The sequence below is a fragment of the Pantherophis guttatus genome, chromosome 3 (assembly GCF_059756535.1).
Source record: "Pantherophis guttatus breed Tessera chromosome 3, ASM5975653v1, whole genome shotgun sequence".
In the NCBI taxonomy this organism is placed as follows: domain Eukaryota; kingdom Metazoa; phylum Chordata; class Lepidosauria; order Squamata; family Colubridae; genus Pantherophis; species Pantherophis guttatus.
The window spans coordinates 142,666,934-142,680,728 of NC_142065.1; the positions used below are offsets into that span (position 1 = coordinate 142,666,934).

The window sequence follows — 13,795 nt, forward strand, 5'->3', positions numbered from 1 at the left end:
TCTCAAATGTGGCCGAGTGAACGTTTCTCTTGTAGCCAGCCCAGGTGCTAGATCGGCCCTCTGCAAACTCTCGTCTCTCGAGGAGCGCTCCCTGAAGCAGCACAAGTAACTTCGGCCAGGCTGTTCGAGAGACGAGAGTTTGCAGAGGGCCGATCTAGTGTCTGCAATGGCCAGCAAAGCTAAGGTTGACTCTGGCTGCCTCTCTCTGCTTAGTACTTCCCAGACGCGGTTCATCACTCCAAGCCCCAAGCAGGAGGAGACAAGGGCTGCCTTGGCACCACCAGCTGGCGCAAATATACCACGGTGAAGGTGGAATCTGATGCCGCACAAATGCAAGTAGCGCTTCACTCCCATACCTTCCAGCCATCGCTACTGCCGCTTCGGCCCACTTGGGCCACCACCACCCCCTGCCGCAACAGCACCATTACCTCGTTCCATTGCACCACCTGCAAAGTTGCACATTGCACATGCCACCGCCTTTGGCGGAGATTTCCAGCCCCACCATGGGGAGCAGGCAGCTCCCCTGAAGGCCGGTGCATCCGGATGGAGGAGCTGCTTCAGGATGACCAAAGCGCCAGTCCTGTCACGACTACAGCTCTAGAATATGGGACCGACTTTCCCACCAACGTCAGCAAGCCACCGTCTGCCTGTCTTCATTTTCCTTCACTCAGATTGACTAAGCTTCTGGAGAGGAAGAAGTTTCCAGGCTGTGTGCTTGGACCAGGCACTTTCTCTTGGGCCTCCCACCCAGAGGCCTCGCAGAAGCAGACTGGCCCGAAAGGCAGCTGAGCCTTCCCCACCCCCCACCCCCCGTGGTCTGCGGGATTTAAAATTATCAATTTGGTGGTCCCTGAGGTCCAAAAGGTAGGAGACCCCTGATCTAGGATCTTGGCTATTCCTGCCAACTTAGTATCATCTGCAATTTTGATAAGTTCCCCTTCTATTCCCTCATCTAAATTATTTATGAAGATATTGAAGAGTATTGGGCCTAAGACAGAACCTTGTTGTACCCCACTGCTTACTTCCCTCCATGTAGATGTAGTACCATTAAGGACTATGCATTGAGGATGGTTTGTCATCTGTTACAAATCCATCTGATGGTCATGCTATCTATCTCACTTTTTTCTAGCTTAAGAAGAAGTAGGTTGTGGTCTACCTTGTTGAATGCCTTGCTGAAGTCTTAAGTATACTATGTCCACAACATTTCTCTGGTCTACTAATTTAGTCACTTTGTCAAAGAATGAAATAAGATTGGTTTGGCGTGATCTATTTTTAACAAACTGTGCTGACTTCTACTTATTACTTTACTGATTTCTAGATGTTCGCAGATGTTTTTTGATTATTTTTTTCCAGTGTCTTCCTGTATATTGATGTTAGGGGGATTGGTCTGTAGTTTCCTTGGTCTCTTTTTTCCCCTTGTTTGAAGATGGGAACCATATCGGCTCTTTTCCAGTACTCTGATAGTTCCCCAATGATCCAGGATTTCTGAAAGATATGGTACAGTGGTTATGATATGACATCTGCCAGCTCCTTTAGAACTCCAGGATGTAATCTGTCAGGTCCCAGTGATTTATATTCATTCAACATCAGACAGGTGTTCTCTAACCGTTTTTTTTTAATTTCTTTTCACTTTTATTTCTAGTCTATCTTTTGCAGCTATGTTTTTGGTAGGTGGGGCCAAACTTTCTTTTTGCATGAAGACGGATGCAAAGACTGAGTTAAGCAGCTCTGCTTTCTCTCTGCTGCCTGTTACTTCCTTTGCTGTTTCCTTGATTTATTTTTCTTGTTATTTATAGGTTGAAAGAAAGGTTAACAATTCTCTTTGACTTTTGTTTCAAAACGTTGTTCATTCTGAGCCTTTGCTTTCCTGGCTTCCTGAGAAGACCACATATATTGGAGCCTTTAAGAGCAAGTTCTCTTCTGTAGGTTTCTCAACCCCGTCTGGCTTCTGCTGCTACTTTCGGTTTTCCTTCCCTCTCCTCCCACCCCCACCCCCGCTTTCCCCCCTTTCCCCCCTCCTCCTCGCCTCTCCTCTCCCTCCCTTTCCGTTCAGCGAGCTTGTGCAGCTGTGGCGGGTGGGCTAAGTGGGTATATTGGAGGCATTATGCGGCTGTGAACAGATAGATAGCAACCCCACCCTTCCTCCTCCTCTCGCCCCTCGGAAGCCTTCCAACTCTCGAAGCCTGCCTGGTTCGGGGAAGGTCGGAGTCCCAGGGCGCTCCCGCCTCGCCAGTTCCAGAGCCCCCCCAGCGCTCCCTTCCTCGCACCCCCAAGACCCGGGATCTGCGCGGCTGTGGCTCTCTGCGCATCCACCAGCATCGGCGCTGGTCTCCTCTCGGCAGGTAAGGGCGGGTCGCTGGTTGCCGTCTAAAGCTGGCGCTTGCTCTCCGGTGTCCGTTGCTCGGGATTGGCGCTATGATTTTAAAGCTGCGTCAGATGTAATTTTCTTTCTTTCGTTTTGCTTGTTTTCAAGCTTTCCCTTCGTCGCTATGGATAAACTGGCTAATGCAAACTCGCAGTTTGCTCTGGATCTTTTCCAAAAGTTGACGGAAGCCCACCCAACCGGCAACGTTTTCTTTTCTCCGCTCAGTGTATCGTCCGCCCTGGCCATGGTCGCCTTAGGGGCCCGCGGTAACACAGCCTCGGAACTCTTGAAGGTCAGCAGGTATTTTTCTGACTCGTTAGTATGGCTGCTAATACGAGGAAATGCGGCTCTTTTGTAAGGAGAGTGGAATTTTAAGTGCTGCGTATTGGAAAAACCGCCTCTAGTTTAGGGATGAATCATTGTCTTAAAATGTATTAAGTGAATCGCCAGCTTTAGTTAGGACTTCCAAAAAGTTAGTAAGAGACAGGATCAGTTTTACTACTGATCTGCTGAAGAAACAAATTTCAAGAGACTAAGGGTGATAGATAGGTGATAAGTGATAGAGATAGTCAGGTAGCTACTGTCATCAGCTAGCCAGTAGCTGAGGGAGGGAAGAAGGGAGATGGAGAGACAGAGAAATGATGGAGAGAGAAGGTAGGTAGGTGATAGATAGATAGATAGATAGATAGATAGAGAGAGAGAGAGAGAGAGAGAGAGAGAGAGAGAGAGAGAGAGAGAGAGAGAGAGAGAGATAGAAGGTAGGTAGCCACTTTTCTATCACTAAAGTTGGCCTATTGATCAGAGGTCCTTGGAATTGTATTTTTAACTGACAGGTTAGACTCTGAGAAAGTTTGAAAACTCTTGGTTTAATTTTCCACACATAATCCAACCTGTATGGAATAAGGATGTAAGAACAAAATTGATATACAAAAACATACAAAGAAGTAATGTCCTCTTTTTTCGCCTTGGCTCAAGCAAACTCAGCATATAGACTCAAGTCATTGTTGGCTACGCTGAAATTTTCAAGCACCCAATTACAGTAGTTGGTTGTGATAAATGAAAGCAAAAGCTCCTTCCCAAAAAATGTTTAGCCTCTATGGGAAATTAATATTTTGGTCTCCAAATGACAGAGTGTCAGCCCCTTATACTAAATGTGCAAATGGGAAAGAAATAAACATTTTGATGCTCTCCGTTGCGTTCAAAGGAAACGTTGTCTACCCTCTTGCTATTCTTTATCAAAAAAACCATTTGTTATGAAAATCAGACTAATATTCAACTTTTTCCTTCTCCATATAAGTTTCTTTTGTGCTGTAGTCTACGTGGATTTTGTAGCTGATACCCTACGGTAATTTTGAATAAAGTCACCTGTTTAGTTACTTTCCTAAAACAGAATATATGGGAAACACATTCAGGCTTTGATAAATCCCTATTTCCTCGTATACGTATAACCCATTGTATTAATCTTAGATACTGTATACGCCTCTTTTAAGATGAAACCTAAGTTTGCAGAGAGTGGTCCATCGTACTGTTTGCTTATGTATGCTTTCTACCTGAGAATCTGTAGATTTCTGAAATGTCTCCATTGTTCTTAGACAAAATTATTTCTGAACTAACCAGTTCTTATTGGTACTAAATTAGGACTTATCTTTTCCATGCAGACACTTCATTTTGATGGAGTTGAAGATCTTCATTCAGTATTTCAGACTCTTAATTCTAAAATTAACCAGAGCAATGCACCCTATATTCTGAAACTTGCTAATAGATTGTATGGAGAAAAAACTTTCAACTTTTTGTCTGTAAGTAGATTGCTAAATAAATAAACATCAATAATGTATGGGTCATCAGAATGGCTTTATAGATCAATTTCAAATTTTATTAGCTTATGATATTCATCAATACAGTTATCCTTTGCTTTAAGTGAATCTTTAATCTCTCTTAATTAGGTCTGCTATGGTCAGCCCGACCCAAAAATGATACAGTGAGATCCATTCATATCCAGTCATTCATTTTCTTACACCTAATGGACAGAATCTTGCCAAATGAAGGTTATAACCATCTAACCTACTCTATCCTGAGAGATTCCAGGGTGTGGCTTCCCTGAACCTCTTCCCCCACCCCCTCCAGTTTGGGACTGCACAACCTCTTAATCTGGGTGTCTCTCTCTGGGAAAACTTGGTATTTTGCTAAAAATTCCCCCACCTCACCCCATTGTTTCTCCAGGTGGAGAAACATCACTGCTTTGAAATATGCAGTTTTACAGGTCCATTGAATCTCTAATTGATTGAAGACAATTTTATTTATTGGTTGGTTGGTTGATTGGTTGATTATTTATTTGTTTGTTTGTTTATTTTATTTATTTTTTAAATGTTAATACTTTCCTTCTTGCTATCCATAATAATTCTATTTATTCTATAATTTTATATTTTATCGTTTATGGATATTATATGTCTCATTTTACTAGGATTTCTCGACTAGCACCCAGAATATGTATGGAGCTAAATTATCCACAGTGGATTTCTCAAATGCTCCAGACAAGGCAAAAAAGAAAATTAACCAATGGGTTAAAAAGCAGACTAAAGGTGAGATTTTTTTAAAAAAATAACAACTAAAGTTTTATTTTTTCTTGGGTCTACCTCAGGGGTATCAAACTCATATCATCATGGTAGTGTCACGTGACATATCTGGACTTTCCCCCCTTCGCTAAACCACGTATGGGCATGGCCAGAGCATGACGCATCCAGCCCACGGGCCATGAGTTTGACAGCCTGGTCTACATGATAGTCAAACCTTTACTTTTATTTGCCATAATGCTGCCATAAAATACCAATTTCAGGAATTGATAAAAGAGAAAACACAATAATAGTTTGCAGCCGTTAAATTTACAGAACTGCTGGTTCTACAGTGGTTAATCCAGTCAGCAGTCCGTAACTTGATAAAAGGTATTTTGGGTTTGCATAACAAGTCTGATGAAAAAGAAGTTTGAGAATAACTCACAGATACTTATTGATTAGATTGATTCGTCTTTATAGAAAGGGCTAGTTTATACTATTATAGAAAAGTAAAAGTTGAGGTTCAATGCTAATGCTTTATTCTATTGCAACCCAGGGAGTTGGAAGTCAACACCTTTATTTCTTTTCTATCCTCTCTTCCTCACTTCTCTTTTCCCCTTCCCCATCCCTCTGTGTACCCTGTTTCCCTGAAAATAAGACCTATCCCAAAAATAAGCCCTAGCATGGTTTTTTATGTGCGTGCCTAAGCCCTATCCCCAAAGATAAGCCCTACTTAAGAGCCTGTGCAGATGGCTACCTGCCCATTCTGTCTGTTTGCTCGTGGTGCCGCAGCAAAGAGGCGAGTTGGCGTGATGGACCTGCCCCACACCAACTTGCCTCATGGCCCCAGCAGTGGCACCAGTGCATTGTTCCTGCTCTGCCCCAGCCATGAGAAAGCAGAAGAAGGGGGTTGGCAGCCACACGGGGTTCTGCTAGACGGGGCTGCTGGTGCTGTGGCCACGAGGCAAGGTAGATGTTGGGGCATGGCCTGGCTGCGGGGGCCCTGAGGTAAACCCATGCGGGGCACATGGGGCAGCTTCATCCCTCCTGCCTTGTGGCAGCGGCACTGGCACACTGCATGGCCTCCTGCCCCACTGCGAGCAAGCAGAAGAAGTGGGCCTCTTATACATCGGAAAAAAAAGACTCTCCCTGAAAATAAGCCCTAGTGCTTATTTAGGGACCCGGTCTTATTTTCGGGAAAATCTCAGCTGCTTTTCATACCATCAACCATCATAATTTCTTGGAGCGGCTTCAGGGGATGGGAATGGGAGGCCTTGTGCTATCCTGGTCCACTTCTTTCCTCTGTGGCCACTCTCAATCAGTGTTGATGGGAGGGGAGAGATCCAGCCTTCACTCAGTGCTTTGTGGGGTTCCGCAGAGCTCAGTACCCCTGTATCACCTCACCTGTGGGAGCTGCATTGGCTGCTGATTTGCTTCCGGGTACAATTCAAGGTGCTGGTTGTCACCTTTCAAGCCCTTCATGGCTTGCGACCAAGTTTTCTGAGGGACCATCTCTTGCCGATCACATCTACCTGACCCATCAGAGCGGGGAGGCAGGGAATGTGTGTCTCTAGGGAGATACACTTGGTGGGACCCAGAAGAAGGGTCTTCTCTGTAGTGGCCCCCTCTCTCTGGAACATCATCTCCCCAAAGATTAGAATGGCCCCCCACTCTAGCACTCTTCCGGAAGTCACTGAAGACCTGGTTCTGCCAGCAGGCCTGGGGAATCCAAAGCAGGACGGAGCCCATTAAATGGCTCGTGTGAGGTGCTATCGCTGAGGTAGGGGTGATTTTATTATATTATTATATGACTCTTCTTATTAGTTTTATTGTTTTTATATGAGGCTTTATATTCTGTAAGCTGCCTTGAGTTGCCATGTGCGAATAGGCGGCAATATAAATTCAATAAATAAATAAATAAGTAAACTAATAAAAGAATTTAAGCTTGAGAGAACAACCCACAGATACATAGGACACAATGTATCCTTGCCCTTAAAGTATCTCCCAAGAGATACAGGTAGTCCTCAACATATGACCACAATTGAGCCCAAAATTTATTTTGCTAAGGCATTTATAAAGTGAATTTTGCCCTATTTTATGACTTTTCTTGCCATAGTTGTTAAGTGAATTACTGCACTTATTAAATTAGTAACCTAGTTGTTAAGTGAATCTGGCTTCCTCCTTGACTTTGCTTATCAAAAAGTGATCACATCACCCCGGGACACTGCAACCGTCATAAATATGAGTCAGTTGCCAAGCATCTGAATGTTGATCATGTGACCATGGAGATGCTGTAACAAAGAGGAGAGGGTCAAGTTATTTACCAAAGCACCTGTAGGCAGGACAAGAAACAATGGATGGAAACTAATCCAGGAGAGAAGCAATCTGGAACTAAGGAGAAACTTCGTAACAGTGAGGACAATTAACCAGTGGAACAGCTTCACTTCAGAACTTGTAGCTGCTTCATCACTGGAGGTTTTTAAGAAGAAACTAGACAGTCATTTGTCTGAAATGGTATAGGGCCGTGATGGCAAACTTATGGCATATATGCCACAGGTGACATGTGGAGCCATATCGGTGGGCATGTGAGCTCAGCTCTAGTGTGAATGTGCGGGCCGGCCAACTGATTTTCAGGCCTTCTGGGCCCACAGTAAATTGGGAAACATGCTGTTTCTGGCCTCCAGGACGCCTCCGGGGGATGGGGAAGGCCATTTTCACCTTCCACAGGCTCCTAGAAAGGCTCTGGAGCCTGGGGAGGGCGAAAAACGGGCCTACCGGGTGCACCATGTCATCACGTGCCAAAAGTGGGGGGAGCGCTGGTGGGGGTCACCCGCGCATGCGTGGGGGGGTGGGGCACATAGAATTATGGGTATGCCACACACATCCCCCCCCTCGTTTTGGCATGTGATGGCAAAAAGATTAGCCATCACTGGTATAGGGTCTCCTGCTTGAGCAGGGGGTTGGACTAAAAGATCTCCAGGATCCCTTCCAGCTCTATTCTGATTGATTGATTGATTGGATTGATTCTGTCATGTGGCACCTTGAGCCACATGACAGAAATGGCCAGTACCATTTACAGCAGCTTTTGCTAATTCGGGATTTTTTTTTAAAGACAAATATTTACAAGATAATTGCAGAGGGGAAATGTACATTTAAGAAGTGCATTTAGATTAATCTCATTGATATGATAATATTATTTAAGTCTCAGTTCTTTGCACAGCTAATTAACAATAAAATTTCTCCATCAAGGTAAAATCCCTGAGTTGTTATCTGAAGGATCCATCAATGAAATGACTAAATTGGTTTTGGTGAATGCTGTCTACTTTAAAGGCAATTGGGCAAAGCCATTTAAAGAAGTTACTGAAGACAAGCCTTTTAGACTAAATAAGGTAAATATTTTTTTTTGTCTATCTTCTGTAACAACAGCTTGTTGTTTAGGTAGGTGTAGCAATAGCCACTCTCATGAAGCATCGTAATCCTAATTTACCTGTAGGTTTGTTTTTTTTTTTAAATTTGATTTATATGCCGCCCTTCTCCGGAGACTCAGGGCAGCTTACAATGCGTTAAGCAATAGCCTTCATACTTTTGTATATTTATACAAAGTCAGCTTATTGCCCCCACAATCTGGGTCCTCATTTTACCTACCTTAGAAAGGATGGAAGGCTGAGTCAACCTTGAGCCTGGTGAGATTTGAACTTGCAGTAATTGCAGGCAGCTGATGTTAATAACAGTGCTTTAGTCTGCTGCGCCACCAGGGCTCTTTTGAAGCCTTATGTCAATTCCTTTGACCCTAATCACCAGTTACAAATCTCAACTTTCCCATAAGTTAAACCTAGTTCCATTCTGAAATACTTTACTGAAATTAGTGGGTCACTTGTCTATTTCTCCTAACACACGAAGGAAAACAGTAAAGCAATTTTTATTTTGTACTATAGGTAGGTTTTTTCCCTTGGTTTATTTTTTAAGTTGGTTTAGCTGTTCTGTTTATCCTTACCTGGAAATGAATTTCATTTAGCTTAATAGAGTTGTATAATTCCAAAGAACAGCTATATATTAATATAGTTTTGCAAAGATTCAATTCCCAGAACTAGTTCTATCAACTTCAGCATATACATACAGAAGATTTCTTTCTTTGTTGTTTGATAAACTCCTCACTGTAATACTCCTAAAATAATCCAGACAGAAAAGAAGAATGTGAAGATGATGTTTATGGAAGAGAAACTTCCTTTTCGTTATATCCCCGAATGCAAGTGTTGTGTGCTGGAACTGCCATACAAGGGAAAGGATCTTAGTATGATCATCCTTTTGCCTGACAACATTGAAGATAATTCCACAGGCCTAGAACAGGTGATTCTATTGTTTCCTGCTATTGCTATAAAATTATTGTCCTAAACAAAATTATTCTAAATATTACATGAATACTTGGTAGGACACCCATACGCATAGACAAAGTTGTGGCTTATGTGATGCCTTGAGTGGCTCCACATATATCAGTTGGGTTCTGAAGAGAGGCTGCCTTATTTTGGGGATCTCCAGAAAATATTTAAGAGTTTTCTTCATTTTTGTACCAGACACTATGAATCCCTAACCATCTCAGGAGAAAGAGCTGAAAACAGATTAGATCTGAATTAGATTTAAATAGTATCTTAAATAGTAAACAGTAAGGTATCTATAAAATAGACGCTTTTTATGTTACATTTGGAAAGGACAACCACGGTTTTGCTTGAAAATACTTTTTTAAAAAATCTATGTTTACTTCTAATAATGTTTATGCTATAAACTCTGCGTTAATTTTTTCCCATCTGAACATCTGTTAAAGCTTCAAATAGTTTAGCATGAGGCACCAACCCTCTTACAATTAGTTCACTGCCATATTTTTATTGTTTCCCGTAGTGAAAGACCATGTCTGGGATAGAGAAATTTGCTCTCTGACTCTGCAAATTCATTCATACTGAAGTGAGAGATGTTCTGTTTTTCAGCAAGAAGTTTCTCTTTGCTGAAATGGAAATATTGTGGCACAATCAGGGCCGGATTTAGATTGAAAGAGGCCCTAGGCTATTCCACTTATGAGGCCCTTTCACCAGTGGTGGGATTCAATATTTAACAACAGGTTCTGTGGGCATGGCTTAGTTGGGGGTGTGGCTTGGCAATCATGTGACTGGGTGGGCGTGGCTAGCTGGTCACGTGACTGTGTAGGCGTGGGTAGCTCGTCATGTGACCGGGTGGGCGTGGCTATGTGCATAGACTTTTTTCAGAGGGCTGAAAAAAGTCATTTCTGACTGGGCCTCGCACTTTTGACCGGTCCTCACACTTATGACCATCCTCACATTTATGCCCGTGCAGCTTTCTTAACAACCATGTCACTCATTTCACAATTGCTTCTCTTCACCATGGTGACAAGATAGGGCAAAAACGTAAAATGTGAGAGGACAGTCGTAAGTTCGAGGACTGGTCAAAAGTGCGAGGACCAGTCAGAAATAACTTTTTCAGCTCTCTGAGTAGTCCATATGCACAAAAGGACTACCCAGAGGGCTGAAAAAAGTCATTTCTGACTGGGCCTCGCACTTTTGACCGGTCCTCACACTTATGACCATCCTCACATTTATGCCCGTGCAGCTTTCTTAACAACCATGTCACTCATTTCACAACTGCTTTTCTTCACCATGGTGACAAGATAGGGCAAAAACGTAAAATGTGAGGACAGTCGTAAGTTCGAGGACTGGTCAAAAGTGCAAGGACCAGTCAGAAATAACTTTTTCAGCCCTCTGAGTAGTCCATATGCATAAAAGGATACAGCAATAGAGAGGGATGAAGGAAGGGAAGGGAAATTAGAGTAGGAGAGAGAGGTAGGAAGAGAGAAGGAGAAGGAGAAAGGAAGAGGAAGTAGGGAGGAGAAGAAGAGGGGGAGGAAGAGAAAGTAAGAAGGAAAGAAAAGAAAGGTGGTAGGTTTGAGGAGAAAGATTGCTATACAATAAAAAAGATGAAAGGGAAGAAAGCCAACCCCAAACAAATATAAAGATATTAAGATAAAGAATGAATTGTTAAACTTTAAAGAATAAAAGAGAACAAATATGAATAAATAACAATAATTAGAAACACACATACAAACATACAATCTATTTTCTTTGAACAGAGTATTTGGCCGGTTCACAAATTTAAACAGTGTTTAGTCATTTCAATTAAATTTACAATTTCTATATTTCCTTTTTGCCATATTTATTCCTCATCTATTTTTGTAAAAAACCAATATTACCCTCATCCTCATCTCTAATCTTAATCAAATTCAATTTTTCCCTTCTATTCTATATTATACCCCTTCCCATTGTCATCTATTTTTATATCCATCCTCACATTGGTTAATTATGTAATATTAGTTGTTTAATATAAATTCAACATTTTAATATAAATCAATTAGTTATATAACTACCTTTTTTGTATATTAATCAATATGAACATGAATATTCCAATTATTTCCATGCAATCCAATTTCTTACAAATCCATTAATTATATTTACCAATAATAATAAACCAAATAATTTCCCCCATATATTCCTCCAAACCACAACTTAACCATTTCTGCTTTCAGAAATATACAATTAATAGTATCTCAATTATTACAATTCCCTAGTTAAATACAGCTTTTTTTTCTTTTGTGTTTTAAAATCCTGAACTCTTCTCTTTTTCCCTAAATTTCCCATTGTTTGCACGTACCTTTTTTGGTGAGGAAAAAGAAAAGAATTCTGCCTGCCTAATTTTCCAACCTTGCAGCAACAGCAAAGCAGTTTCACTTTCGTTTCTCAGTATAGCTAGGGGAAAAAAAATCAGCACTCTTTGGAAGGAAGCAAAACAGCGGAGACAAATCAGCTGAGAGCCGGGAGGCCAATTAGCCTATGCTGAAGCTCCGGGGGCCAATAACATTACAAAAAAAATACCGAACCCTTTGTTAAATTGCTGGCTCCCCCGCCCCTTGCCCACCACTATTTATTGGCAATAAATAGTGGTGCGGAGGGGCGGGGGAGCCAGCAATTTAACAAAGGGTTCGGTGCAGCCACCTAGAACACCCAGAATCCCACACTGTGTAGGCCCCTCTGGATCTTGAGGCCCTAGGCTGAAGCCTAGTTAGCCTATAGGAAAATCCGGCCCTGGGCACAATGATGCAAATGATTACTTTTCTTTCTTTGCCTTTTTAGCTGGAGAAGCAGCTTACTTTGGAAAAACTGCAAGAATGGACCCAGTCCAAAAATATGAACTCCAGCGTGGACGTCAATGTACATCTACCTAAATTTCAGCTGGAAGAAAACTATGATCTTGAATCTTACTTTGCAGCATTGGGGCTAGTAGATGTGTTTGACAGTAGCAAGGCTGATTTGTCTGGAATGTCAGGAGCTCAGGATCTCCATGTGTCTAAAATTGTTCACAAGTCCTTTCTAGAAGTAAATGAAGCGGGCACTGAAGCAGCAGCAGCTACTGCTGCTATATGTGTATATTCTTGTTGTGTGGTCATGGGGAAGGATTTTAATGCTGATCATCCTTTCCTATTTTTTATCCGTCATAATCCAACAAACACGATACTTTTCCTTGGTAGATTTGCCTCTCCATAAAGAGTATCGTAAATCATAAAACCAGCTTCCAGCCTCCTATAATATACACATTTCTCTGCGTGCTTGGGAGAATTGCCATGAACAAGTTGAGTTCCTCCAGATATCTTCCATCTTCAATTTTCTTGAACTCCTGAGTCTTTTAACAGGTTTTATGTGACACTTCGCTCTAAAGGGTAGCCATCTCTAATCTAGGACATTCAGGTGTGTTTGACTGCAGTTCCTTTAATTTCCAGCTAACTAGGAATTCTGGGGATTGTAGTTTGAGCTGTTTGGAAGCCATCAAGCAAAGGTGTTTGTAAAACGAATAACACATGAATTACTGGAATAAAGTTGGCCTTCATTCAATATAATGTAAGAGCCTTTGGTCCAGACTCCTTTGTCCTTGAAAATCATTGATAATATAGAATTCAGAAAGTGACATCTTTTTTGTTCTTGGAAATGCAAAGCCATTTGGCACGTGCCTTAGTAAGTACCGTGTTTCTCAGAAAATAAGACCGAGTCTTATTTTCTTTTAGACTTGAAAATGAACACTTGGGCTTATTTTCGAGGCAGTTTTACTTTTTTTGAGGTGCAGAAGGCCAGACTCCGTGAGCTGGATGCTCCATGGATCAATGGTGGGTTGCCCCCGGTTCGCACCAGTTCTATAGAACCAGTAGTAAAATCGGCCCTGATGTCATCAAAATGCTTCTGCACATGCGCAGAAGAGCACACACGGCCCCATTGCAAACCGGTAGTAAAGGTAAGTAGAACCCACCTCTGCTGTGGATACACCGTTGCCTCCATTCCAAACCTTCAGTGTTCGGAATGGAGGCTTTTTGGCGAACAGGAGGAAAATGGGAGGAGGAAAATTCTCCTGCCTGCCATCCTTTCCTCAGTCTGTGCTGAGCTTGAGGAATGGATGACAGGCAGGAAAATCCCTCCCCCTCAATTTTCTTCCCATTCGCCAAAATACATCCCACGAGCCTCCCAATAAGAGGGGAAAAGCAAAGGGGCTGGCCGCGAAGGTGCCGGCTTCAGGGAAGCGGCCCAACAAGTAGAAGCACTGCACCCAGAAAGAGAAGGGCAAAAGTGGTATTTGCGCTGCCCCAAGGGGCCAGTGGGCTGCAGCTGCAGCCGGACAATCCCCCCCCACCCGCACCGCCACTCCTGCTGGCCACGCCCATTCCCCCAGGCTTATTTTCAGGGTAAGGGTAATATTAGGCCCCTGCCCCAAAAAATAGGGTTGGGATTATTATTGGGGTGGTCGTGTTTTTGGAGGAACATGGTACCTTATGAGGAAT

At 42.6% G+C, this 13,795-nt stretch overlaps 1 protein-coding gene across 1 annotated transcript; it reads left to right on the forward strand.

Annotated features, from left to right (window-relative positions):
• Positions 1-1,694: 1,694 nt before the first annotated feature.
• LOC132709185 (leukocyte elastase inhibitor-like) lies at positions 1,695-12,870 on the forward strand. Its single transcript, XM_060682129.2, has 7 exons — positions 1,695-2,342; positions 2,474-2,657; positions 4,024-4,161; positions 4,827-4,944; positions 8,164-8,303; positions 9,094-9,261; positions 12,105-12,870. Exons 2-7 carry the CDS (start codon positions 2,490-2,492, stop codon positions 12,513-12,515), a joined length of 1,143 nt encoding a protein of 380 aa, XP_060538112.2. The 5' UTR covers positions 1,695-2,342; positions 2,474-2,489; the 3' UTR covers positions 12,516-12,870.
• The last annotated feature ends 925 nt before the right edge of the window (positions 12,871-13,795 follow it).